The sequence below is a fragment of the Bubalus bubalis genome, chromosome 2, assembly GCF_019923935.1.
Source record: "Bubalus bubalis isolate 160015118507 breed Murrah chromosome 2, NDDB_SH_1, whole genome shotgun sequence".
Taxonomy (NCBI): Eukaryota; Metazoa; Chordata; class Mammalia; order Artiodactyla; family Bovidae; genus Bubalus; species Bubalus bubalis.
The window spans coordinates 95,551,312-95,578,140 of record NC_059158.1 but is presented as its reverse complement, the minus strand read 5'-3'; the positions used below and the strand labels follow the sequence as shown (position 1 = coordinate 95,578,140).

The 26,829-nt window shown below is 38.1% G+C and overlaps 2 protein-coding genes and 2 non-coding genes across 18 annotated transcripts in view; 1 reads left to right on the top strand and 3 right to left on the bottom strand.

Annotated features, from left to right (window-relative positions):
* PRPF40A (pre-mRNA processing factor 40 homolog A) overlaps positions 1-8,537 on the bottom strand; it is a 59,680-nt gene extending 51,143 nt beyond the window's left edge. For 4 of the 14 annotated variants that reach the window (XM_025261377.3, XM_044935270.2, XM_044935278.2 and 1 more), the window contains exons 1-2: positions 7,919-8,509; positions 6,666-6,797 (exon numbers count right to left, since the gene is read on the bottom strand). In XM_025261377.3, the coding sequence (XP_025117162.1) occupies positions 6,666-6,797; positions 7,919-8,128 (342 nt within the window). In that variant the 5' untranslated portion in view covers positions 8,129-8,509. The other 10 variants (XM_025261366.3, XM_006055820.4, XM_044935266.2 and 7 more) reach the window with 6 other exon arrangements.
* Positions 8,538-9,100: 563 nt separating this feature from the next.
* The window catches only part of ARL6IP6 (ADP ribosylation factor like GTPase 6 interacting protein 6), a 68,839-nt gene continuing 51,110 nt past the window's right edge, over positions 9,101-26,829 (top strand). For both annotated transcript variants that reach the window (XM_044935317.2, XM_006055825.4), the window contains exons 1-3: positions 9,101-9,686; positions 11,127-11,180; positions 20,607-20,739. In XM_044935317.2, the coding sequence (XP_044791252.1) occupies positions 9,287-9,686; positions 11,127-11,180; positions 20,607-20,739 (587 nt within the window). In that variant the 5' untranslated portion in view covers positions 9,101-9,286. The remainder of the gene's footprint in view (positions 9,687-11,126; positions 11,181-20,606; positions 20,740-26,829) is intronic.
* On the bottom strand, positions 15,360-15,463 carry LOC112583020. The gene has a single exon (XR_003107386.1). It is a non-coding gene; the product is annotated as a U6 spliceosomal RNA (small nuclear RNA).
* TRNAY-GUA lies at positions 23,425-23,496 on the bottom strand. The gene has a single exon. It is a non-coding gene; the product is annotated as a tRNA-Tyr (tRNA).

Sequence of the window (26,829 nt, the reverse complement as noted above, 5' to 3'; positions counted from 1 at the left end):
TTCATGTCACACACAATTAAAAGATTTTATAAAACTTACTCTAGAAAGTCAACTAAGCCTCTTTCTGGATTCAAGTCCTCTAGGACACAAGCAAAGAGGGACATAAGACTATTACTACTCCCAATGCTTGTAAACTAGATTTAATATTGCATCTAGCTAAATCTTTAGATATTTGTCTACATGAAACTTAATTACACAGATATAGCAGAGACTCAAAACACTTGTAGTAGACAACTTTATGATTAGTCCTTACATCTGCAAAAGAAACAATAACTGTCCATTTTATTTAACAAAAATATGATAAAAAATATGCAATAATCTTAAAACTACTAAAAAATCATCTTTCTGAGAATTAACAACTTTCTTGATACCTGAGGACCAAATAAAGTATACCAAGCCCATGTTTTCAAACATAAACTTAATGCTCATTCATTAATTAAAATTTAGAAAGTCTTAGCCCAAACAGATTAGGAGCTAATTATGAAAATTGTTTTAAAAATAAATCTAAGATAACTGAGATGAAAATTTTGTTTTTAAAAAAAAAAAAGCCTAAGACAAAGCAAACTACATACATTTCAACTCAGTTCTCACTTGCTGGCATGTCTAGTCCTTGTGCAGTGGATTATTAAGAAAGAAGCAGATTTTCTTTCAAGCCCGACATGCAAAAATATCACGTATTTAGTGACCACTAACTACAATGAACCCTTTTTTAATAAGTAGAAGAAACACGATTACTTGACTAGGGAGAAAAAAGCAAATAAAAAAGTCATCTTCACTAAATATCCAGATATCTACAACTATCATGACAATCCAATCAGCAGTTGAAAGATGAGAAAACCCAGTTTGGCCAGGGATCTGAGTAATTCCTTAAGTTCCCTGAGTGCAGGGTACACATATAGCATTCGTCTTTGTACTGATCCATAGTCAAGAAGAGGCTTAGTGTCTACTGGCTAAACTGACAATGGAAATATGAAGGTATGGAAATAGGAAATAAGAATGCAAGACCAACGACAACTTTATGAGACACTGTATATCCACAGATTCCTACTTATAAACCTTTACAACTTAGGCCAATTATTTCTACAAAAACTCTAGTATACTAGAACATAGCTGTGTGTACATATATAGGTGCCCAATCTGTATTATCTACTGATATACTACTTCATAATGACCAGAAGTAATGCCATCAAAATTTCTAATAAATCCAATTAAAACCCAACAAGTTAGCCTGCTGCTATCTGTTCTTTCCTTTTTCCTTTATTTTGGATTGTGCCTTGTAATGGTATGCAGGATCTCAGTTCCTCCACCAGGGGTGGAACCTGTACTCCTACCCCTGCAGTGAAAGCACGCACTAACTATACTGGACCACCACTGAAGCCCTTTTATTCACTTTCCTTTTTGATCCCACCATTAATGAATACATTTGTTGCACTTTACAAGCTGTTACATTTCTGTGTGTTAATACTTACTAATTTCAATGTTGCCCTGGGCTTCCTTGGGAGCTCAGAGGGTAAAGATTTCACCTGCAATGCAGGAGACCTGGGTTCAATCCCTGGGTTGGAAAGGTATCCTGGAGAAGGGAATGGTAACCCACTCCAGTATTCTTGCCTGGAGAACTCCAAGGACAGAGCAGCCTGGCAGGCTGCAGTCAGTCCATGGGGTCGCAGAGATTCAGGAACGACTGAGCGACTAACACACACACATACGTTTATGTGTGTTAATATGCCCTTTTCTCCTAAAAAGCAAACTAAATGGGTAAGTGTTCCCAACCTACCATTTCTCAAAAAATGTTAAATTTCAGGCAATGTTAATTCTATGCAATGTGATAGACAAAGCAAAATAAACAGACAAAAAGGGGGCAGTAATGGAAACTGCAGAAGTGGGGGAGGGAAAGATGGCCAAATAAAACTGAAAACACTAGGTAACAAGTTTTAAAAGGCTTCAGCAAAACTTGACATCTTTAGAAAATACTGCACCCTGTGAATCTCAGAGGGGCAAAGGGGTACAGTTCATTCTTCCAAAATGACATAGTCTCCTTAACATCTCTCCAAGTAATCCTTAGAAATACTACTCTAGCTGAAGTTTTTGAATAAATTCAGACTTAAATAAGTTGCTATGTAAAAATAATGGAGCTAAAACCTATCAAAATCTCACTGTATTCATAGGCCTAAAGTTATACCAACATGTTAGGTATGGGTCAATCTATTTTTTAAAATGTACTCACCTGGGTAATATAAATGCATAAAGAAAGTTACCCAGATTCAACAGTCTGTAAGTAGACAACCTAAAAAAAAAATCTCTTTGTCACTGGCTAATGTCCAATTACACAGGAAGGACTTTGTGAACACCCCAAAATGACAATAACTTAAAAGCAACAACAAATCAACTTATAACGTTAGTCATAGTCAGATCACTCTAAGATACCAATATATTGGATTTTTCTGGAAGGCCTATATTTCAAATCATTTCTCCCTACGGTATGTAAAAATATGTGGTAAAACTTAGAGATGATCACCAACGAAGTCATACAGAGAGAAATACACTTGCCTGTAATTTAAAGTAAATGGAAGTAACTTCTTTAATTTTATTCACCAAACAAAAATTACTTATGTATTGCATCTTATTTATCTTCCATTTTTGTCAAATGAAAAATCAATAGTAAAGGCAGACTCTAAAAATAAGTGGTAACAATGTAAAGTCATAAGTAACTACTGAAAACAGTTACATGTAACTGACTAACCTACCGGCTTACATTGTAGGCAAGAGTATCTGTGTTTGTTTCATTCATTCAACAAGTAATTTACTGAGCACCCATGATGTGCCAAGAACTGTGCTCAGCACTATCGACTTCTTAAAAGTTCAGATCACAGCCTCTGCCCTCTAAGAGCTTACAATCTATTACTCATTGAAAAGACAAAGCAAGTAAAACCATAATAAAACAAGGTTAGAATAAGTAAGAGTTATGGGAAGATTACATAGGATTTTATTTTGATAATCTGAAGGGGAGATGTATGCTGGGCAAATTTATTGCGGAGGACCTCTTGGAGAAGGCAGGACTTGAAATGGGAGAATTTAGGTAAATAAAGTTTACAGTGGTAATGAGCTGGGGGCAGGAGAGCAAGAAAAACACAAGCTTGGTTGTGAAATAATATAATCACTCAAAATACCACGAGAAGACCAGTCCAAATTCATATTAGGGAATGCAAAGGCATGCAGCTCAGAATCATGCTTTGAATTATACAACAGGAGATCACTGAAAGTTAAGTTGTGGAAAGTAGATGTTAAGCTATAGGCACAGGAAAACACTGAAAGTTCTAGGGCAAGAAAATAACTCACTGAAATCTAAAAAGTTTTTGAGGGGACAAGCTTGAAGCAGGAAAACTAGCTAAAAAGTTATAATGATATCCAAGGCATGATGCAGCTCAGATAGCAACAGGAATAGAAATAAGGTCTATAAAAACCTGCCTTATTCAATACGAGAACAAGAAAACCAACTTAAAGAGGAATTATTCATTTATCAATTTAACGAACAAAAGCAAAAAGAAAAAATACAGAATAACTAGAATTAGGGAGGCATTACTAAAAGAATTTCTTATATATCAACCCATAAAATCTTATACATATCATCTATCCTTATCAAATGATCTAAATTGAATCATAGGCTGTTAGAGCTGAAAGGGACCTTAATTCTTTTACTCTAATTTTCTCATTAAAAGAAGAGAAAAATTAAGAATTAAAGAAAGGGGGAAAAAGATAGGGAAGAAGACTCTCTTGGGCTTAAGTGAAGACAAAATCACCTGTATAAGGACAGTTTATGTTGTAGAAAAGACAACAGAAGACTAAGATGTGAAAATATTTTAAAGCAAAACATTATTTACAATACACATGGAGAAAGAAGACAGCTTCATACATATCTTAATACAATCTCTTACTGGAAATAACATTTATACAACTTGTAAGGTCCCTTCCAACTGTAAGATCCTATAATTCTATTAAAGTAGAAGCAAAACTTTCCCATCTGAAGCTACTGTACAATGAGAAAGGTAAGTTTAACTTACAGGATAAACTTCAAAGAGTATTATTAAGCCCTATTTGATAATTTCCAAATGCTTATTACTACTAACAGATTGAGTCTGAATTCTAAAAAAGGCATTCTAGGTTATCTTCTGAATTAAATAAAAACATAACTACTCCTTTAATCAAAATCATTTGCTCTAATTTCAAAAAATACAAACTCTGGCTAATGCAGACTGTTAAGTTCAGTCTGCATATTATTTTACAAACAAGTTTTTAAAATTTCATGTCACGTTCAATAGCATTCCAAATACCACAATCATTTAGCAAGTAAGACTGCCACCAATTATAGTCCTCAGCTGGCCCCAGAATGAGATCTTAATGTGAACTAGACAATATACATGAAGGTTCCATAACCTTCAGTTGCAAAGTCTAAAGAATCTGTGAATTAACTTTTTAAAATTAGATGGCAGAACCCTACCAACTTTGTGTCACTGCAGCCAACTATATAGGCACCCTGCTTCTCATTATCTTCTGACCACTTACTGCTCACTAACACTTCTGAGGTTGGGTAGAAAGAAGACATGATGCTGAAAGAAAGATCAAGTTTGAGAATTATCAATTTATTTTAATGTAGCTTTTTATAGGGCTTTAAATTAGATTCCTGGATACATGATTATATTATTCATACCCTCTCAGTCTGCTACAACACCTAAAAAAAGCATTTGTTTTACCAAGATTTGGGCTCCATATTTGTTAGATACTAAGAGGGAAAAAAGGGAATAATCTAATTTAAGGGGGGGGGGGGGGGGAGATTCTCTTGATTTCCTCGAAGCTGGACTCTTAAGTCATTCAATTATTATCTTAAAAGGAGCCAACAGGGACAGAGACTTTTACACAGCTACATAGTCAGTAAGCATAAAGGCACAAAAGCTTAAAGGGCATATCCTGGGCTAGGAAAAATGTAGAAAAAACCACAAGGTAAAAGTATCTGAATGAACGTGTACCAAGTAGCAAATAACCTTACTAGGAAGATGGTCACTATAAAGTAAAGAGAAAGGGCCATAAAGCAAACTGTGACCAGCTTATGTCAATGAGATACATGAATACTTAAAAAATAAAATAATATCTGCATGTTACTTGAAATGACTAGCTGGTATCTTGGTTTTGGTAGTGCAATAGCACCAATACAGCAAGGGTAAGCAGGTCAATCCCTTGCAAAACTTACCTTGATTGGCCCAATGGAAACAGAAGGCCCCAGAAAAGAGAGAAGCATCTGGCAGTAGCAAATTGTTTTATTTTATCTTTCTGTGGAAAGAAACTAATTTTAAATAAGAACCAGAGCATTTAAAGAGTAAATATTTTTTTAAAGCTCATTATCTAGTTAGAGCAGCTCTACTAAGAAAACAAGAAGAGCTCCTTGCTGTTTAGAGATGGAATGAAACAGAAGAGGAATCAGAGTTGTTTCTCCATCACCTAGGGAGTTTTAAAACTTGTGTTTTAAAAGTAACAAATAGTTCTTTTATTTAAAGAACTCCTATAAGTAGAATCCTTTTGGGCCTGGTGCCTTTTACAACAAAATTAAGGGCTATATTCCAAATAAAAAAGAGGATAAAACCACTTGACATTAAGCCCTTCTACTCTTGAGTTTAAAAAAATAAAAGACACAGAATGAGCTCCTTTCTCCACTGCAATTTCACCAATTTAACTCAAACCATCAAGGTTTAAATAATTACCAAAGCAAATGATGCCCCCAACTGGCAGAAAGCTCATACCTAATTGACTGGCTTTCCAAATATTGTTAGCCTAAACAGTTGATGATTTATCCAGATACTAAATGGAAAGAACCCAGCCGCCAAAGGATATGTGTATTACAGAACCTAACAGGGGGCATAAAATTATTTACGGTAACCAAACCTGTTACCTTTCTTCACTGTTTTTCTAGGAATTCAGTTTACTGAATTCATTGAGTCAGCATTAAAACCTTTTGGTCCAAATCACTCCCACAAAATGTCTGTTTACAATTTATGTTGGAGATGGAAGGGATAGCTAGCTCAAAAGCAGGAGTGCAGAAGCCATAAGCATTTAAGAAAACAAAAAAACAAACTAGTGTAAGTGGAAAATAATCTACCTATTTGGCACCATCCTATGAAGAACCAAATCAGAGTAGAATCTTCCCACATCCACCCCCACCACACACATCCACACACGACAGGAAGCTATTTCAGAAATAAAATTCATTCTAAGTCAAAGGCCTAAACAATTGCTGTTTTCAGAGTCTATGCATGTACAACGTCCACCGACATAAATTATATTGACATAGCAAATTACTTCAGTTGACATTCTTGGGGGGAGTAAAGCCATTAAACTCAAAAGCTTAGCTATACATTGCTACTTTTAAATTAAAAATATAAAAGAAAAACAACTCAGCTTTGTTACTGCAGAAAACAAACCTCTTATACAGAAGACTTTTCAATACAATCAAAATTTGATTAGTGTCGTGATTATTCAACATTTCACTTACTTAAAACATTATTTTGACATAAAATGAAACAAACAGCTGCAAGTATTGACCCAGATTTTGAAATTCTTTGACATAAGAATACCACAGGCAAAAGTAAACAAATAAATACAAAACAAAACATTCTTACTTGTCCCATTGGTGGTCCTCCCATTGGGGGCATCATTTGTGGCATCATTCCATGAGGTACAGGAGGCATATTCGCTCTCTGACCCATAGGATGCATTCCCATTGGGGCATAATGCATGCCAGGATGCCCCATCTGAAAAAGAGGGACAATTTAAAAATTTGCCAAGCTTCAATAAATGCTTCTCAAAAATTTGATTCCTACAAATCAGTTTTGTGCATGACATAATATTTGGCTAATGTTCGACTCAATTACTTATACTTTCTTCTCTTAAATAAAAGAATTACACCAGTGTTTATAAGCTTGAACTTGACTAAATTTCAGAAAATGGAAAAATTAAAATCAGTACCGGACACCTAATTCATAAGTTTTTTTTTAAGAGCATGCTGATTTAATCAATTGCCAATTGGCTTGCTAAACTGGGAGGAAATGCATGTGAAGGCCAGCTTAACTGTTATGGTGAAAACCACAACTTTGTCCTACTTCACGGATATAAGATAGCCAACTATGTTTATTTTATAACGTCACATTATCAAGTTCATTTCTAAGCTGATTTTAAGCTTTAGAACGCTGAAAATTTACCCAATGAACTGAGATGAAGGCTGGTCTTATAAAAGACAGCGTCGGTACCCGGGGACACTTCACTCCTAACAAACATATTATTTCCTAATAGAATCTCTAACACAGCTAAAATTACTTATGCAAAAAAATATTCCCCACCCCCCCAAAAGACTAAGCTCTGTTATTTACGAACACTAAACGTAAACAACTAATTTAGGCACCTTAATGCGCTTTTTATAAGACAACTCCTTTCTTTACGTGTGTCCATTGTTCCAGGTCGTAAAACCAGGTAGTTATCTGCTGCCAATTCTCCCAGCTATCCCCCCGCTGCGAACACCACTACTATTAGTTAAGATTCTGGCAGACTCTGTTAACAAAGTCCACGGAAAAAGTCTCCGTCTCCGCCTCCCCCTCCCTGCTTAACCCAGCCTACCTCTCCAAAACGCTCACCCCGCCCAGGGCCCAGCACCTCCACCGCGCATCTGCCTAGGCCGAACCTACTGAAAACTTCCAGGGTCCCACTTCCTTTCCTTTGTGCATCCCCGCTCTCCATTTCTCTCCCTCGGAACAAATCCCACCATCTCGAGCTCTTCCTTCGTCCACTCTCATCTTCTTCTCCTTTTGGAGAATGCTTCCTGTCTCTCTGATTCCGTTTTTCATTGTGCCGCTTTCCCCCTGCCCCACCGCTCCCTTACCGAGGGCCGTCTCCTCAGGAAGCCGTCAGCAGAGACCCAAGAGCTGGAGCAGAGGCTTGAGCCGGACAATCTCCGCTCCCCGTCCCCGAGACCCCGCGAGGGAGGATGGTTCTCCATTTCACTCACCATGAGGCCTCCACGCTCGGCTCCCGTCCCCGGCCTCATCGTCGGGCTCAGACTGCTCCGCCGGCGGCCACTGCCGCTACACATACCAACAAGAAGCGATCTGAGTGGCTGGCGCCCACTGGGGCCAAAGGTTAAAGGCTGCCCTGCGCTATGGGGCGGGATCAGCGGGGCCAGTAGGCTGACAAGCTTCCCTGCTGTCCAATCAGACTGCGTTGCCGACTCTAAGCTCTTCGGCGATTCGCCCCCAGCCTCAGCCTAACACAGCGTCGACAGTATGGAGTTGGGGGAGGGGGACGGAAGAAGTTTCTGCGCGGATTCCCCTGCAGGGAAAACTCCAACTTTCCCCGGGGAAGGGAGGACAACGGTGTCCCAGCTTCCCGAACTTAGACTGCCACACCCCGTAGGGGGTGGGCCAGTGGAGGCCTGCCACCTTCAACCTCTCGCCCCCTTCCGAATCACCTATGCCCCACAAACCTGAGGCCGCCAGAGGTGGGATGGGATGGGGGTGGGGTAAGCAGCCTCTAGCGTTAGCGGTGACCAGAGCCAGTAGCTTGCGCGCGGGACTACAGGCGGAGGAAGGGGGCGGGGCAAGCTAGAGGAGGGGTCACCAGGAGCGGGTTCGAGCTCCTTACGCACCAGCTGGCCGGCGCGCGCCAGGGTGGGGCGGGGGTGGAGACCTGCTCCGCGGCGTGGAGGGAAGTTGTGGTAGGGGCGGGAAGAACAATGTGAAAGGGAAGGCGGTATAGGGCATAAGGGAGATGAGGGCGCCAGGCGCTGAGCTTCCGTTACTGAGGGAAGCCGGGGGAGAGTGCAGGTGTAGAGGAGAAGATAGGAGAAAGCAAACAGGTTCGGGAATGTGTGTTGGCGGGCGCTAGGACCGGGCGTAGAGGAGGTGCGGCTTTGGGACTGCGAAGGCACGCGCTAGTTTAGAGGTGACGCGAAGGTGGCGGAGGTTTCTGGCGGAGAGACTAACCGCTGCACGGGGAGGAAACTCGGCTCCCTTGGGCCTCGGCTCGCCTTCCCTCGTACTGCTTGCGGGTAGTGCTCTGGTCCAGGGGCGCTCAGCCTCTCATCGGCCCCAAGGCACCTTTCTTGCTCCAGCACGCACCCTTACGCACCCCTGCGCGCCTGGGCCTAGTGGTGGAGGCCGCAGGGGGCCTGGCTGCTCATTGGCTACTGCGACCGCGGGGCGGGGTAGGTGGGCGACGTTGGACCCCCGAGGGCCTGAGTGTCTTTCCCGCCATGTCGTTTGTGGAGAGCGGGAGGCGTTCGGCCCCTCTGCGCCGCCGGCCCGGCACCCCTGTCCCGTTCGCTCGACCTGCGTATTCCGTTTTCAGTCAGGGAGATAGCTGGGGTGAGGGCGAAGTCGAAGAGGAGGAGGGATGCGACCAAGTGGCCCGTGATTTGCGGGCGGAGTTCTCGGCCGGGTCGTCATCGAAACTCAGAAAGGACCCGGTACTCCGGCCAGATGGGGACGGATCTCCGGTTCTGCCCGATAAACGCAATGGCATTTTCTCGGCGGATGCGGGTGGTAAAGCCCTGGCTCGGCGCTGGCCGGTCCAGGTCCTCTCAATTCTCTGTTCGCTGCTGTTCGCCATCCTTCTTGCCTGCCTGCTCGCCATCACCTACCTGATCGTAAAAGGTACAGAAGGAAGCCCGGGCCTTGAAAGTCTATTCAGAGTTTACTTCAGTTGAGCCTGGACGTGGTCCTTGCCTTCATCGCCCTCTCCCCCATCGAAGCTGCAAGCTCGGTAGCTGGTTTCATCCATACGCCTCATCCGCACCTTTCTCTGGTCTTCCCCTTTGTCTTGTCTTAAAAGTAGACTTTGGTCGGTGATCAGGAGGCCCATTTTTAGAAGGGGTCTTGATAGGTTGGTAGTCTTGAAGAAATAATGAAATCAGTGAACACTTGGGGATAAAATATTGGTAAAATCAAGCAAAATGCAAAACAACTATCCTTAAAGGAAGGCGGTGAAAAGGGTAATTTTAAAAAGCTATACAAGTTCAAAGACTTAAATCTGCAAATGGTTAGAGGTGTACAATCCACCTGTTCTGTACGCATTGAATTCCTGAAGAACAAGGATTTCCATTGCACAGCCCAAAATGTCTATTTATGTAAAATAGTCCCTCTTGGATTTTTTACTAGGTTTGCAACCCAGTGTATTGGTGAAATTCTGTTGCAAAGCAAGATAGTCTGTTCTTTGTCTGATTAATGGTTTTACATTTTCGTGTCTGAAGTTGAAATACTGGCCAGGTTGAAATAGAAATATGCCTTGATCGGTTTTCTAGAACTCATACAAATGTATTATGTGTTTGGATATTTTACCGTGTGAAGAATCAGACCTGAGTTGAAACCTCAGTTCTAACTGTGATTTTGGCTAAGTTATTGGGAAAAAAAACTACCTTAGATGTATGAAAAGCACCCAACACGTAACTCGAGTATTAGTTTTACTTCACTAAGTAGAATTAAATCTATTTAATTATAGTTTTTATTTTCCCTCTTTGCTTCAGGCCCCTCATGAGCTGTTCATGGCATCTTAACACCTCTCCATGCTTGATTTTCATACAGAAGACAGATTGGCATGTTAATGTGAGAGTTTGACCTCTTCATACAATGGTACAGGGTGTAAATTGTCAATGTTAAATATTTGGGTGCCAGTGTTTCATTCCTCTACCACTCCCCTCCCCCATTTTTTCAAGGATTTCAGTTTTGTCTTGTAGATAGTTATTTCTGTTTTACTCAGAGAGGTTGCCTTTGTTCATAAAGTCATAAAACTTGGTAAGTGGAAGTGCATTGCAGAAGACCTTAAACTGTGCTTATTTTGGAGAATACAGAGTTGAACTCAAAAACTAGTAATTTGCCTTGTATAAAATGTCTTGGGAATAAAAATTCCCATTTTACATACATAGCAGTTGATCATAAAGACATCTTATTTGCTTCCTGAAGGTCACTTAGCTAGTAAATGGAATCCAGGTTTGAACCCAGTTGTTTCCGGCTCCAGAGCAGTTTCCAGAACTCCAGGTCTTTCTAGCCTTTGCGCTTCTGTTCAAGTTATAAAATCATCTCTTTTTGTATTTACAGAGTTACATGCTGAAAATTTGAAGAATGAAGATGATGTAAACACTGGACTGTTAGGTATGAACCTTACTGTCACTTGATTTTTGAGCTCACTTTTGTTTTTTATGTTTTAATGATATACAGGTTTGGATAAAATACTTAATATATCCCCTGTGTGGTGGTGTTTAACTCTTCTTCATTTGTATATGTATGTGGTATATTATCTTTTTATATATATGTTTGTTTGTATGCCAGACACACTAGGAATATGTTTTGAACACAACTGTATGTAACAGACCCAGAGAATACTTAATATTTTTTAGTTACCTTTTGGAAAAGCTTCTCTACACTTCTTCCCAGGAAGTAAACAAACAAACATTTCCCCACAGACTTAACAAAGATAACATCTTAAGCAGGCCTCAGAAGTTTAAGTTCAAATCTCCTTATAAGCAACTTGGTTTTTTAAAAAATATGAAAAGCATTGGGTATACTTAACACAAGCTAGTTATGACCAGGAAAAAGACCTGAGTTCTATAGAATGTCAGTAGAATGCTAGTTTACAGATTTGTAGAAAAAAATTCAGTTGTTATTTGATCTTTATTTTTCTCTGCCAAAATAATTGTGAAGAGTTCAGAATTTTACCTGTCTGGCATATTTTACTCCTATTTGCTATAATTTATTTGGCTGATCACTCTGAATTGGGGATGAGGGTATGGGAAATGATTGAGAGCCTATCCCACTTGTTATTCCCTCCCCCAATCTTAGCTAACCTATTTAAATGACCTCTTCAAGGCTAATGTCCTCATGATTAGGACAACAGAGTCCACCTGATTTTGCAGAAAGGGAAGCTTTTATCTTCAAATTATGAACAGATTAGTTTGCTGGCTGTCCCAGGAAAACTTGTCTGTGCTTGTCTTAACTTCTGGCATGAGAAAACAAGTCCTTTTCAGTTACTCATTTTGTTAGTGTGCCTCTGTGTGTTAAACTGTTGATCTCTAAAATCAACAGTGATCATAAGGCTTTTCATAGCATTTATTGATCTGTCAACTCTTGACTGAAAGGAACAATATATAAGCCTAAATGCCTGTTAAGAAACTTAGTTTCCAAAGGAGCTGAGACACTGCTATGCTCATGCTTGTGTCTGTGAAAGAAATGTTCATGGGGAGCCCCATTTATAGTTTTTTTAAAAAGGTTCATGATGAGCATTGTATCAGTGCCTTTGGGAGTTGGTTGATCCTAATGGCTAACAGGATTAGGCTATTACAGTGTTCATCTTAACTAGTGAGGTAGTCCCACCAAGGAGATGTGATTAATACTTTCGGCTGGCTTTGGAACTCGTCTCCCCAAATCTTCCCTGGGTGGTATTGGAATCACACTGCAGAGTTCGTAGGGCTTTCCTTTTATAATTGTCCTGTAAGCCTATTTTTCAGATAAATTAATAAAATAAAACTTAAGGTCATTTAGTTGAAAATCACATTCCAGCCATTCCTCCTTGAAGTTATTTTTTGGCCAAATTGATTGCACTAATCATATATAACATTGAACTGTTTCATTTTCCACATTTGCTTTTCTGTCGGCATTTTCCCAAATTTTATCACGTTTCGCAGTTAGTCCTATTTCCAATTTTTGCATTTTTTTCCCTAGTTTTATAACTAGGAAAATATCAGAAAGAATGATAAATGATCTTCTATTTGAGGCAAACCTGAAAAAAGTGCATTAATAGAAGGAATTGCCCTTAGCAGACACTCCTTAATCTGAGACTGTTGTTATCAAATGTAGTGCCAGTACTTTTACAAACACTATAAATAGTACTATACAGAAATTGTAGTCAGATTTTTGTGGAGTTCCTTCAGTGTCTAAAAAGGTTTTAAATTTGGTCTTTGGTTCCTATGACATCTATTAGTAGTTACCTTTAAGTCCCTTTCATGGCTAGGAGCGGATTTTCCTAGCATCTTGCAGTGTCAAGGGCTGTTTATTTTTTAGCTGCCCATTTACTGCTCGTTTTATGCTTGAGATGTTTCCAGGCTTCTACACATTTTCCAGAGAAGAGATGACTGACAAAGATGAAGCCTGCTCATTTAAAGAATTGATAATTGATTTCTTTTCTTCTGCAGAGTGATAAGTTAGACTTTGTACGATCATAATTGAATGACAGAACATTAGAAATATGGTAAAAATTTCCAAGGGAAAGGATGTGTTGGGAAATGACCCATTCTCTTAGAAAGGTGCAAGTTGGTAGCAACGGACTCAGTTTCTTCCTCACAGTGAAAGCTGATTGAAACCATAAACTTGAGCTTTTTAGTGGGTGTATAATACGAACCTTATAATTTGAGCCCACAGTCTATTAAGGAAATAATACAGTACTTTCTGTAGCTGGGTAGGATAACTCTAATATTTCATTTAAAAATTCACAAATATGTTATCCTTTTCTGCAGCAGAGTCTGTAAAATTTTGTATATTGCTGATAACAGTAAAAGAACCAAGGCAAAAAAGAGAAAAACAAAAAGCCCTAAAACACTGGAAGGATACAACCAAACTGTTAGTTTATCTGAATTTTGAAATTATAGTTTTTTTTTTTTAATCTCTGTTGTTTGTAATGAATGACTGTAACTCCTAATGAGAAAAACTTTGTTTAAAAAAGCACAAGTATAAGTTTAAGAAAGTGTGAAAACCATGTTCAACAATTAACAACAGTACTGAACTTTTACAGTACGCCAAAAACGTGTTATTTCACCTGATATTCCCAACTATCCTGTATCCATAAATATAAAATACTCCTTCTAAATCAAAACTCAAGACAGTGTATATTAGAATTTTTATGCCATCAGATAGCTTAGGCATGGTAGCAAGGCAAAAACAATACAGGTCATTATCCGGAATTATCAGTGTGCAGCTGAATTATTAGTCATTAAATCATTACAAGTCTCCTCTTAACACGTAAAAGTAGTAATGAGAACCAGACGTTAGGAGCTCTGTTTCTCAAGAAATTGGTTTATTATTGTTAGTGTGGTACTGCCTGGCCCAGCTGATGGAAAGGATGTTTCTTAGGCTAATGAAGTCAGGAAAACTTGTTGAAGCATTTTGCTGGGCTTCACCTAGTCTAGAGTTTCTGTTCAGTAAGTATAAGGTAGAGCCCAGAAATTTGCATTCCTCATAGGTTGCTAAATGATGCTCATGCTGCTAGTTTACAAGAATCACTAGTCTAGTAGTTCTTATTCCTCAGTTATAGCAACAGCAAACAAACAAAAAAAACCCTGAGGATTTTCTTACTCTGAATTTATGAAATTTCAGACCCTATCCTTAGTCTCCTGGATCAAAGTTAAAGTCACCTAATAGGCTGCACTCTCAGTATCCTCTCAGGGTCTGTTGGACCCAGTCTTCATTTTTAAATTTTCTTGAGCAGTTCTTTTTGTAAGAATTATTTCATGTCATTTATTCTTACTTACAGGACCTTCCACAAAATAAAGAGAAAATTGAGATATATTTTTTTTTGATAGAATAAAGCTTATTTGATCTTGAAATTACCTTATTGGTGGATTGGCCCTTTTTATATACCTAAGATACATTATAAGATTTTAATGATCTTATTTTCCTGTATCTGGAAACACTTTGTTATTGTATTATATTAGGAATCATTTAATATTACTCATCAGTTATTCTCAACTATGCTAAAAAGAATAAAATAATTTTGATTAAATATTCCAGAGCAGAGGTCAGCGAACTGTGGCCCTCAGGCCAAACCTGATCTGCTACCTGTTTTTGTAAATTGAATTTCATTATAGCATACCTGTGCCCCGTTGTTTAATATATTGATTATGGCTGCTTTCATGCTAAAACGTCAGAGTTGAGTAGTTGGAAAAGAGACCTGATGGCAAGTGAAGCTGAGGATATTTACCATCTGGTTGTTTGCGAGAAAGCTATTGTATTCTCAACCAGGTGTCATTTAACAGAGAGGACGAAGGCAAAAACACAAACCATCCCCTTTTGCTAAAATATATAACATTCTTTTTCATCTTTTATGAGTTTGTGCCTACTAATTTATTTGATACTGTTTGTAAATGGACAAATGCTAATGGCAGGTGATTGGAAAGGAATGGGGGGAAATCATTGGATTGAGCATTCAAATTGTTTAAAAATCTAAAAATGAAGATGTTTTACAGATTATGGAACTAAGTTGGCTAAGTAATATTCCATTGTATACATGTACCATAGCTTCTTTATGCATTCATCTGTCAATGGACATGTAGGTTGCTTCCAAAAAACGTGGAACACTTAATAAATTTGCATGTCATCCTTGCACAGGGGCCATGCTAATCTCTGGATTGTTCCAGTTTTAGTATATGTGCTGCCAAAGTGAGCACTCACTATATTCTTCTGCTTTTATGTATGTTTGAGATTGTTCATAATAAAAAAGTTTTTTTAAATTTTCCCTTGTGAATATGATGATTTAACATGATTGGAAAACTACAAATGGTACTTAACTCAAGTTTCATCAGTTTCAGTCAGAATATTCCCTTCCACTCCTTAACCTTTTAATAGGAAAGGGAGTGGAATTCCTACAAGCTGAGGGGCAGATTGACAGAATAGTTGAGTGGAGACCTGTCAGTGCAGCTGCTGTATTCCAACTGTGTGTTCAGGTCAGATGGTACTGGTAGGGGAGGAAAGACCCCTTTCCTCTGCTCCTGTACTTGGAAATAAGTTTGAAGACCCACGGCTGTTCAGCTTTTTGATAAAGTTGCACACATTTGAAAAGTGAAAGTGAAGTCGCTCAGTTGTGTCCGACTCTGCGACCCCATGGACTGTAGCCTATCAGGCTCCTCCATCCATGGGATTTTCCAGGCAAGAGTGCTGGAGTGGATTGCCATTGCCTTCTCCAGGGGATCTTCCCGACGCAGGAATTGAACCCGGGTCTCCCACATTGCAGGCAGACACTTTACCGTCTGAGCCACGAAGGAAGCCCTGCACACGTTTGCTTATCATTAAAATTGTTGATTAGTTTTATGCATGAGTCCATCAAAGCTTTTTTAGTAGCCAGCTGGTTATAGTGTTTACAGCTTATAAAACTACCTGTTAAGTTTGATTTTTAATTTCATAACTTAGTTATATGAGTTACAGTCTCATGAAAAAAATTTCATTAAAACAAAGGTTACCATTAATCTACTTATGTATTTTCAGGTCTTTTTCTATTTGTTTATATGTGTATAATAAGTATAGTAACAAGATATGTGGTTTTATCACAGCTGTAGAAAAAATAATTGTAATCATGCATATGCTGCAGCTTCGTTAAAATATCTTGGAGTTCATTCTGTATCAGTAAACATAGGTCTACCTCATTCTTTTTTTTATTACTGCATTATATTTCATAGTATTTTAGTTTACTTAAACATTTCAAACTTCAGAAGCTCTAAAACAGGACTTGGAATTTATCAATATGTGGTTACATCTCATCCTATTGTTTGTTTATGACAGGAATACATCTTAGAAGAAAGTAACTGATAGCTTAACATTTTTTAATAAGATACCTTTCCCAGTATGGGAACATGGAAGATTTTTGTTTTGTTTTTCTGTTTGTTTCTGCTTACATCTCTGACTTCATAAAACTTCTGAAAGTCATCTCATCTCTATAAACCTGAAATTGCTAAATAATATTAAAATGTTTACAACATATAATAATCTTTCTTTGCTGGAAGCTTTTTTAGAAAAACATAGAGCTGCCATCATATTTCTAGGAAAATAACTACACATTGAAATAAAAATCATATATTTGAAAAATGATCTCCTCAATTAGATAAATGAATATAAAACTCCAGTAAAGGGGTTAGAATAGGAATTTCCCACCTAGTCTCATATTTGCTTTAGGTGAAACCATTGAGTCCAGGGGGTTACAGTGGATGAAAGAGATTTTCCATCATATCAACTGATGAAAATTAACTATAGAGAAGAAACAAGGATGTATGTATTTAAAGACCTGTATCCTTTGACACAGCAGTTGTTCAGAAATTTGTTACAGATATCTTTGTATAACTGTATAAGAATATTACTTGCGGCTTTGTTTTTAATAGTGAAAAGTGCAATAATAAAAATATGCAGTGGAATTGTGGCTATGTGTACTGGATATGGAAGGTCTCCAAAAATGTTGTGTGAAAAAGTTCAGGACAGTTTTTCTAGTGAGAATCCCATTTGTGGAAAATAAACTGAGAAAATACATACATGGCATACATTTGTATATAACTGTCTCATTCTTGTACATAGCTATCTACATTACCTATAATTTTTAACAAAAGATGAACAATAAACTTATTGCTTTTAGAAACAGTTGGTAAATTGTAGAAGGAAGACTAACTTAATTTTCATGTACCTTTTAAAAATTATGTTAACTTGGTAAAATGGGTTTATAAAACATAAGTTATCAAATTTTTAGCTTCAAGATTTTTGTTAAAAAATATAGTTATGAACTGCCAACTTTTGTGGCTTTTCTGCTTGTTCATACATGAATTGAGTAATTTCAGAAGCATACACACACTTCTAGACCACAGTATTGCAATGTATTCTTTTAGCCCTATCGTTGTGATGTGACTTTTATCAGGGATGTATCTGTTGATCAGTTCAAAGTGAATGTAAAATAACTAAAATGCCCAAAATGAGGCAGGCACTTAGATCATAGAATAGTAGTTATTTCTGAAGACTCAAAAATATTTTTGTATTAAATCCTGTAAGTGTTCTGTTAAACCTGAGTAAAAAAGCCTGATGGGCTTTAGGGAGCCTCACATTTTGTTATTGTTAGTTATTTTGTGTTTTTCTCACTTTTTTAGATATTTAGAATTTCCCATCATTCCACCACAGTCCCCATACAGTCTCTGAGTTGGCAGGAAGGTTGCCCTCAGTCTTTACTCAGGTTCTCTCTGCTCAGTCCCATGGGGTACGGTTCTAGGGTTTGACTGTGCCAGGATATTGGGTTGGGAATACGATCTAGTCCTCAAGACATTTGGTCAAATGAGTTACTGCTGAAACATTTTGCATTCTGTTCAGGATGGCCTTTCAGATGTAACACCTTCCAAGCCACATGACCGTGTGCTATTTCTATGCCCCACTTAAGGCAGAGGCATCTGCAAACTTGGCTCTAGCCCTGTCTGCCAAGATTCTGTATACAGCTCCAATTCCTCTTTGGTGTGTGTGGCTTCTTGATGGCTCCACCAGGAAGCCTCAGCAACACCACCACCTCTCCATACACACATACAAATGCAGCCACACACACACCACTTCTCAAAACCAGGACTCTTTCTCATCTGTAGATAACGCCCTCACTGTCTCCCTGTTCTACACATTTTTTTCTGTGCCCTTGCTATCCAGGATATTTTGTCTTTACCCTCCTCCTCCTTATATCTGTCCTACTAGTTCTCTTAATTTTGCAACATAAAAACCAAAGAGGCATAGGGCTGTTTCTCCTTTCTTTGCCACATCCTTCTGGGGCAGTTAACACAAAGTTATCTTTTGAAAACAGGGTAAGGGAAGGGGGACTATCAGGATAAAAAAATGAGGTTCATCTTTCAAAAATACTTTGCCACAGATTTGTTTATTACTTCATTGCTCTGAGTTTCAGTAACAGTCTGGTACTGAGTTTTAGTTAGTTTACAGACAGTCTAGTACACATATTTCTTTGCTACTTCTTGTTAAAATAAAGCTATATTTGGTTGTGCATTTTGTGCAGCCAGGGAATTTGGTAATTTCATAAGTCAGCCTCTGTTGTAGTCTTCTCAGCCTTTCTTGAGACCTGGGATACACTCATCGGTAGTGGTGGCTTCGTAAACTGTACGAAGGAGGCAATTTGAATGTGTATTTTCAATCCTTCAAATTAATTTCTTCTCTCTCTCAGTCACTCTATTTATTCCCCACATTGTTCCATATCTTAAATCTTTCCTCTTCCAGCTCGTTGTAGTACTGTTCTTTTTGATTTGGTATCTCTTGTAAATTACAGTTACAGTGTAAATGAAAATCTAGGATCCCAGCCCATTTATAAATTGGAAAGTAACATTTCTTCATGTACCGAGCAAAGTTAAGGAATCAGATTAGGTTTGTAATGTTGGTAGGAAAGTTATAAAGAGTAGACACTAATAAAATTAATTCATATGTCAAAAGTTCATGGTATGGAAAGAAAGGGATCAGTTCAATTCAGTCGCTCAGTCGTCTCCCGACTCTGCGACCTCATGAATCGCAGCATGCCAGGCCTCCCTGTCCATCACCAACTCCCGGAGTTCACTCAAACTCATGTCCGTCGAGTCAGTGATGCCATCCAGCCATCTCATCCTCTGTTGTCCCCTTCTCCTGCCCCCAATCCCTCCCAGCATCAGAGTCTTTTCCAATGAGTCAACTCTTTGCATGAGGTGCCCAAAGTATTGGAGTTTCAGCTTCAGCATCAGTCCTTCCAATGAACACCCAGGACTGATCTCCTTTAGGATGGACTGGTTGGATTTCCTTGCAGCCCAAGGGACTCTCAAGTGTCTTCTCCCAACACCGCAGTTAAAAAGCATCAATTCTTTGGCACTCAGCTTTCTTCACAGTCCAAATCTCCCATCCATACATGACCACTGGAAAAACCATAGCCTTGACTAGATTACATTACTTGTTGGCAAAGTAATGTCTCTGCTTTTGAATATGCTATCTAGGTTGGTCATAACTTTCCTTCCAAGGAGTAAGCGTCTTTTAATTTCATGGCTGCAGTCACCATCTGCAGTGATTTTGGAGCCCCCAAAAATAAAGTCTGACACTGTTTCCACTGTTTCCCCATCTATTTCCCATGAAGTGATGGGACCGGATGCCATGATCTTAGTTTTCTGAATGTTCAGCTTTAAGCCAACTTTTTCACTCTCCTCCTTCACTTTCTGCCATAAGGGTGGTGTCATCTGCATATCTGAAGTTACTGAGATTTCTCCCTGCAACCTTGATTCCAGCTTGTGCTTCTTCCAGCCCAGTGTTTCTCATGATGTACTCTGCATATACGTTAAATAAGCAGGGTGACAATATACAGCCTTGACGTACTCCTTTTCCTATTTGGAACCAGTCTGTTGTTCCATGTCCAGTTCTAACTGTTGCTTCCTGACCTGCATACAGGTTTCTCAAGGATCACTTAGTACTAAGTAATAAAAAGTAGCAAGCTGTGATCACAGAGTTAAATTAAAAATGTCAGGACATTTTAACAGTGAAGTGTTTTGACATTTTCCCCACAGTTTCAGTTATATAAAACTGAAGATAAAAGCTTTAAGTTGAATTTGTATTCTTTTCCACATAGTAAATTATAATTGAATTAAAATATTCATTGATATGACTTCTAGTTGTGCTTTAATATTTTACACTTCCACAAAAGATTTTCTTCAAGGCTCATATCTCTTTTATCACTTAGATATAATTTAAAAGATTAGAAATATGTATGATCTTCTGAACATGATCTGAGTTAATTTAATTGCTTTGGTGTTAATAATTCAAGTTTTCTCCTCTTTCCCTATTAAGGATTCTGGAGTCTACTTATAATATCCCTAACTGCTGGATTCTCCTGCTGCAGCTTTTCTTGGACAGTGACTTACTTTGATTCTTTTGAACCAGGAATGTTTCCTCCTACTCCTCTTTCACCTGCCAGGTTCAAGTAAGTATTCCTGTTTCTTTTTTTGTTTTTTTGTTTTTTTTTTTCCAACCCATTCCAGCTCTGTTGAACATACTAAAATAGAAGAAGAGGCTGCTTATTTTTGAAATAATATGTTGAGGTCCCAATCTTTATAAAGTACAGCTTGGCTCCGTCTTTAGATAAGTGGAGAAGAATATTTTAAACTCTGCTGTTGCTGCTAAGTTGCTTCAATTGTGTCCGACTCTGTACTGTGCGACCCCATAGACAGCAGCCCACCAGGCTCCCCTGTCCTTGGGATTCTCCAGGCAAGAACACTGGAGTGGGTTGCCATTTCCTTCTCCAATGCATGAAAGTGGAAAGTGAAAGTGAAGTCGCTCAGTCGTGCCCGACTCTGCGATCCCATGGACTGCAGCCCACCAGGTCCTCCATCCATGGGATTTTCCAGGCAAGAGTACTGGAGTGGGGTGCCATCGCCTTCTCCGATTTTAAACTCTATATGTAGATAATGCAGAGGTGTTTTTAAAAATTAAATTCAAAAAATAATCTAAGATGTATGAAACTTTGACAGCTATTAATCCTTTTGGGATGAAATTTCATTTGAAACAGTTTCTGAAGGCTGAATTAAAAATTCATGCTTGGATAGGTTAGACTTAAAATAATTGGATTGAAATTTTCCTCAGATTTAAACTCTGTAATAATTAGCAAGCATTTATGGCATACCCCCCCAATTTATATATCTAGACAATATTAGATTTGTTTTGTAGTGGAACATTAAATTTCTTTGGTCTGTATTTTCTGTTTCAAAGAGTTTCAGAAAATTTGGTAATCAGTATTCTAATCTAGTTTATGTTAGGAATACTTGGGTTTTAAATACAATTTTCCAAATGAGAGCATTGAAGATCTCTAGTTTATCCTACAAACTAAGGTTGGAAGAAGTGGGAGAAGAGTAGAAAATAAATTCTATTAATGATACATGTTATCAAGAGTATTATACTTGGTACTGTTGTTACTACCAGGTCCTGCCCACCCCAGGGACAACTCATGAAATCTGTTTGAGGCACTCTGTAAATAAGAAGTTTAATACTAATGATAGTTACTAATGATCTTTGTTATTTTTAAATTCATTTTTCTGTCTTATAAATATATCTTTAAAAATGTTGACTTCACTTTAAATGAAATGTGTAAGTTTATTTAAGACATCTTAATAAATCCCTATCTATATATGTAACATAAATCACATACTTGCCAATAAATCTTCTGTATGTGTTTTGAGTGGATAATGATTAATTAATAATATAAACTAAGTTATATGTAAAGGTGCAGTGCCCTCACATAATTTACATGGGTGACATTCAGTTCAAAAGTTGATTTTGCTAAGTATTCAATTCAGAGTTACTTTCTATTGCTGCTCATTGACATCAACCAGTTAACTTTAATGAGGGTGTGAGTCTAATATAGATGCTACAATAAGTCACACAAAAAAGACCTTAATTTTATTTTTTTTTTATGTCTCACTTCTCCCCTGAATTCTAGTCCTATATTTCCAGGTATTTAGTAGATTTTGCCACCTGGAGTCAGAAAGCACCTGGCACTTAGAATTGTTAAAACTTTCAGTCTAAGACATAAGTATCCACCTACTTATCAAGGGCCTGAAACCCTTTTTCACTCTATTTAGCTCTTCAGCAAGCCTACTCATTCTTGCCTTTTGAGGTGTTATTGGAAAACTTTGTCCTAGCACCCACGGTGTTTTTGCCCCATTTAAAGTCTTGGCTGGGGTACTTGACTCCTTGGAGTCCCCTGCTCCCAGGCTCTCACTCTGATTTGTCCTGTGTGTTACAGCCTTTATAAAAAACAGATCTTAGTCACAGTTCCCTTGTTTAAAAGTTAAGTGGCTTTCTCAGTTCTTTCAAAAGCAAGTCTGACTCCCAAGTATAGCCTAACAGGCCTTCCTCAAGTGCCCTGCTCTTCTTTTCCAACTTTATCTTCAGCTTTTTCTCCAGTGCTCCCTTTCTCATAGCCATTACCAAATTACCCTGACATTCTCTAAACAAACTGTGAACTTTTGGCTTTGCTCTTGCTGTTCTTTCTTCCTGGAATATTTTCCCTTTCAGCTTCACTTCCACTATCACCAGAATTCCTAAGACTCATATGTTAGAAGCTTTTAGAGTTAGAAAAAAGCATTTCAGTGTTCCTTTAAGGATCTGGAATTCTAAGAACATTTAACTAATTTCCTAAAATTTATCTTTGCATTTTTTATTAGACTAGAACCAGTAGTGATGGACCTCAGTTTTCAATGTCTTTATTAGTTATTCAAATATGAGATAGTGTCAGATCAGAGACTTACATATTGATAAGTAGAAGTTCATTTTACATAGGTGTATGTCTTAGTTGCTCATTCGTGTCTGACTCTTTGTGATCCCATGGACTGTAGTCCCCCAGGTTCCTCTGTCCATGGAATTTTTCCGGGCAAGGATACTGGAGTGGATTGCCATTCCCTTCTTCAGAAGATCTTCCCAAACCAGGGATTGAACCCTGGTCTCCTGCATTGCAGGCAAATTCTTTATTGTCTGAAAGTGAAAGTGAAGTCGCTCAGTCATGTCTGACTCTTTTCGACCCCATGGACAGTAACCTACCAGGCTCCGCAGTCCATGGGATTCTCCAGGCAAGAATACGGGAGTGAGCTGCCATTTCCTTCTCCAGGGGATCTTCCCAACCCAGGGATCGAACCTGGGTCTCCTGCATTACAGACAGAGGCTTTACCGTCTGAGCCACTAGGGAAGCCCTCTGAAGCCACTAGGGAAGCCTGAGTCACCCAAAATTGGGAAGTCCAATTTTATATATGATAAATCAGCTATTAGCTCAAAAGCAAGTCTGACTCCCAAGAATAACCTAACAGGCCTTCCCCAAGTGACCCTGCTCTACTTTTCCAACTTTATCTTCAGCTTTATCTTGAGTCAAACTGTAATTTTAATTGATCCATATATACTAAATAGAAGTACAGTCCAAAAAAACATAATAAATACAGTGGCATTTGATCACAGATTAACGGAAACCACAGACCCAAAAAAGGTATATAACATAGTGATAAATTTTTTTTTTAATTTTATTTTATTTTTAAACTTTACATAATTGTATTAGTTTTGCCAAATATCAAAATGAATCCGCCACAGGTATACATTTCATAGTGAAAACCCTGCCCTCTGGTGTTTGAAGCAAATAATGCAATTACTTCCAAACTGGCAGAATGTAAGTACATTCTCTTTGTCACCAGCAGAGTGAGTGCTTGTACAGGGAAACAACTCTGCCTTTTGAGAAAGTTAAAATCTTCAGACTTTAATTTTCTGAGAAATCAGATTGATGCATTTTATTATTTTTCAACATCACACTTTTATAGAAATATGTTTATAACAGGTTATGTATATTTTATTTAAAATAAACTGAAGTTAATATAAATGTTTCCTCTGATTACATAAAGTACAGGTTCTTTGTTAAAAATTCAAAAGACAAAAAGAAAAATAATGGAAAAACTCTTAATTAGAGAAAATGACTGACAACATTTTAATGTGTATCTTTCCATTCTTAGCATTTTTTAAAAGTTAAAATTGGGATCATAGTATAAATATTTGTAATCATTTTTAATTTAAATTTTGTTACAACATTTTCTATTCAATATTTCTTTGAGATTTCAATGTTTTAAATATATTTTAAAGACCAATCATCCTATATATCTATGTTTTAAGGAAAATCTAATATAAATGATAGCTAGATTCTAAGAATTTATTAAACAGAGGTCTCCTTAACTAATTAAAAAGTAAAGAAAGGCACGATAATTGAGACATAGAGAGAATTTTCTCTTTTTTTTTTAAGATTATTATTAAAAATATTCCGTATTTCTAAGTCCATCATGAGTATCAAGGATCAAGAGAATAAAATAATCATGTCTGATTGGTTTGTTTTTTACAAAAAGCAGTTATTTGTTCTCCTTTGCAGATTTAAACCCAAGGGCATTTTTTTAAACTAATTAGTAGAGTGGGAAAAAAATTTTAGAAGCCCATATTTACTATGGCTATCAATTAGTTGTACTTCCTTAGAAACATAAACTCCTTGAGGGGAGAAAATAATAATCTTTATTGTTATAATAGTAAATTTTAGATGAGACATTCAGTGAAATCACAGATTGGATCAATAATTAATTAAAGGAGTTGAGATAAGAAATAAAACCTTTGTACTCATAAAAATTTTTTTATATTTACACTTTCATGTTTGTTAGATATTATCTTAGTTCAGGCTGCTATAAGAAAGTACCATAAACTGGGCTTATGCACGTGCATGTTTTAGTCATTCAGTCATGTCCGACTCTGTGCAACCCAATGGACTGTAGCCCATCAGGTTCCTCTGTCCATGGAATTCATCAGGCAAGAATACTGGAGTGGAATGTCATGCCCTTCTCCAGGGGATCTTCCTGACTCAGGGATCAAACCTGGGTCTCCTGCGTTGCAGGCAGATTCTTTATCATCTAAGCCACCTAGGAAACCTCATGAACAACAAAAATTTATTTCCCACAGTTCTGGAGACTGTAATTCTAAGATCAGGGTGCCAGCATGGTCAGTTTCTGGTGAGGTCCATCTTCTGGGTTGCAGAGGACATCCTTCTCATTGTATCCTCACAGGGCAGAGAACAGAGAGAGGTTGTAAGCTTTCTTGTGACTCTTATAAGAGCACTTATCCCACATCCCATTCATGAGGGCTTAACTCTCATGACTCCTATCCAATCCTAATTACCTCCAAAGGCCCTTCTTGGAATTCTCCAGGCCAGAATACTAGAGTGAGTAGCTGTTACTTCTTCAGGGGATCTTCCCAACCCCGGGATTGAACCCAGGTCTCGGGAAGACCTTTAGGAAATAAGATGTTTAAAGAACTTTGCATGGTGTATTTTTAGTCAGCTACTTAATGGGCTTCAAAGGCTTTTTCTTTTAGCCACTCACTGAGGCATGCAAGATCTTAGTTTCCCAACCAGGGCTCAGACCCATGCTCCCTGCAATGAAAGTACAGAGTCTTAACCACTGGACTGTCCGGGAAAACCCCCAGAGGCATATTTTTAAGAAAGATGGTTGTCAGGCTGACTTTGCAAACTTACTGGGTTAGAAGGTATACTGCATTGTCAAATATATAAACTTCTTGATTAGGAAGCAGTTACTTTCTTTGCAGAAAAAGAAATTTTGGTCAATTGTACTTTTAAATTATTTTCTTAGTTTCTGAAAAATCTATTAAAGAGCTAGAGACAGAGGCAGTAACTTTAGATTCCTTGGGGTGTCTATTTAGGCATTGCTCACTTCTCCCTACTTTATAATTCATTATCCTATTCTTCTATCCTATTTAATCAACATCTTTAGTTCACTATTCATTGGGTTTTTCCTATTCACTCATTGGGTTTTGTTAGTGATTTCCAGGCAGGCAAATTTAACAGTAAGTCACTTCAGTCGTGTCTGACTCTGTGCGACCCCATAGACGGCAGCCTACCAGGCTCTATCCCTGGGATTCTCCAGGCAAGAACACTGGAGTGGGCTGCCATTTTCTCCTCCAATGCATACATGCATTCTAAGTCACTTCAGTCTTGCCCAACTCTGTAGTTAATATTTCACATAATGGTAATCTGCTTTAATTATAGTTTTTAGGAGTTAATGCATTTAAGTATATGACCACCCATGTAAAGATGGTATAGTCAGAGAGAGAATCCAAAGCCTAAAAGAATCCTGGGGTTCTTTCCAGGCTGAGCTGGTGGCAGCACGAGAACTTATTTAAGTCCTCCTGAATGGGGAGAAAGATAGGTATGGATAGGAGATGTGTACTTGAGCTGTTAAAAAGTACAACTTTTTAACAAATATTCTAGGATTTCTGTGGATGTCTTAGACCTTCATATTAAAGGTTTTTGGAGAACTTAGTCTCTTCTAAGTCACTCATAGGGGTTATCATTAGCCTCGGTCCTCCATTTTTTTTTTAACAGATAAAGACACTGAGTCCCAAGGAATATTAGTGCCTTGCACAAAGCCAAATAATTTGCATGTGGCATAGCTGGCCCCTAATTATGTTTATTGTTTTTGTTTACCCATCT